This window comes from Pygoscelis adeliae, unplaced genomic scaffold, assembly GCF_000699105.1.
Source record: "Pygoscelis adeliae isolate BGI_AS28 unplaced genomic scaffold, ASM69910v1 Scaffold298, whole genome shotgun sequence".
Lineage (NCBI taxonomy): Eukaryota > Metazoa > Chordata > Aves > Sphenisciformes > Spheniscidae > Pygoscelis > Pygoscelis adeliae.
In genome coordinates, this window is record NW_008825303.1 from 433753 (window position 1) to 434985 (window position 1233).

The following is a 1233-nucleotide window of genomic DNA, read 5'->3' on the forward strand; positions in this document are numbered from 1 at the left end:
AGCGCCCGCCACCGCTGCCGCGAGCGCCTCTACCAGGCGCTGGAGCTCTCCCCCGGCCGCAGGATCAACTGCTCGGGGGTCGTCCGCGGGGATGAGAAAGCCATCCAGGAGGCCCAGCTCAGCAACCTGGAGGTTGCGAACAGAAAGGTTGCCCTGACGCCTAGCGAGTACCTGAACGTGACGAAGGACTGCAGCAGCTTCAAGGAGAGCCGGCGGTTCATTGAGTTCCCACTGAGCCAGGAGGAGGCAGAGTTCCCCATCGCCTACTCCATGGTCATCCACGACAAAATCGAGATGTTTGAGCGGCTCCTGCGGTCCCTCTACGCCCCCCAGAACGTCTACTGCATCCACATTGACAGCAACTCCCCGGCTGACTTCCAGGAGGCTGTGCGGGCCATCGTAGCCTGCTTCCCCAATGTCTTTGTGGCTAGCCGCCTGGAAAAGGTGGTCTATGCCTCCTGGTCCCGGCTGCAGGCCGACCTCAACTGCATGCAGGACCTGTTGCAGAGCCCCATACCGTGGCACTACATCCTCAACACCTGTGGCACCGATTTCCCCATCAAGACCAATGCCCAGATTGTCCGTGCCCTGAAGATGCTGCAGGGGCGGAACAGCATGGAGTCAGAGAAGCCCTCGGCCTTGAAGCGGGAGCGCTGGCAGTACCACCACGAAGTGGGGAAGTTCATCTCCCGGACAACCAGAGAGAAACTGCCACCACCCCACAACTCCCCCATGTTCACAGGCAACGCGTACATCGTGGTCACGCGGGCCTTCGTGCAGCACATCTTCAAGAACCCCACGGCGCAGCAGTTCCTCGAGTGGGCCAAAGACACCTACAGCCCTGACGAGCACGTCTGGGCCACCCTCAACCGCATGCCCGGTGTGCCGGGCGCCGTGCCCCAGAATGACAAGTTCCAGCTCTCGGACATGAACGCCCTGCCCCGCCTGGTCAAGTGGCAGTACCTGGAGGGCGACACCAGCAAGGGCGCGCCCTACCCGCCCTGCACCGGCCGGCACCAGCGCACCGTCTGCATCTACGGGGTGGGCGATTTGCCCTGGATGCTCCAGCAGCACCACCTCTTGGCCAACAAGTTCGACCCCCTGGTGGACGATGCCGCCATCCAGTGCCTCGAGGAGCACCTGCGCCACAGGGCCCTCTACGGCAGGGGACTCTGAGGGGAAGCCGCGGAGACCCTCGCCAGCGCTTGCCTCCTCCCGCGGGCGAGGCCAGCC

The 1233-nt window shown here is 63.8% G+C and overlaps 1 protein-coding gene across 1 annotated transcript in view; it reads left to right on the forward strand.

Annotated features, from left to right (window-relative positions):
- The window catches only part of GCNT3 (glucosaminyl (N-acetyl) transferase 3, mucin type), a 57027-nt gene extending 55851 nt beyond the window's left edge, over positions 1–1176 (forward strand). Inside the window, exon 2 of the mRNA XM_009330095.1 lies at positions 3–1176. Coding sequence (XP_009328370.1) covers positions 3–1176 — 1174 coding nt within the window. The remainder of the gene's footprint in view (positions 1–2) is intronic.
- The last annotated feature ends 57 nt before the right edge of the window (positions 1177–1233 follow it).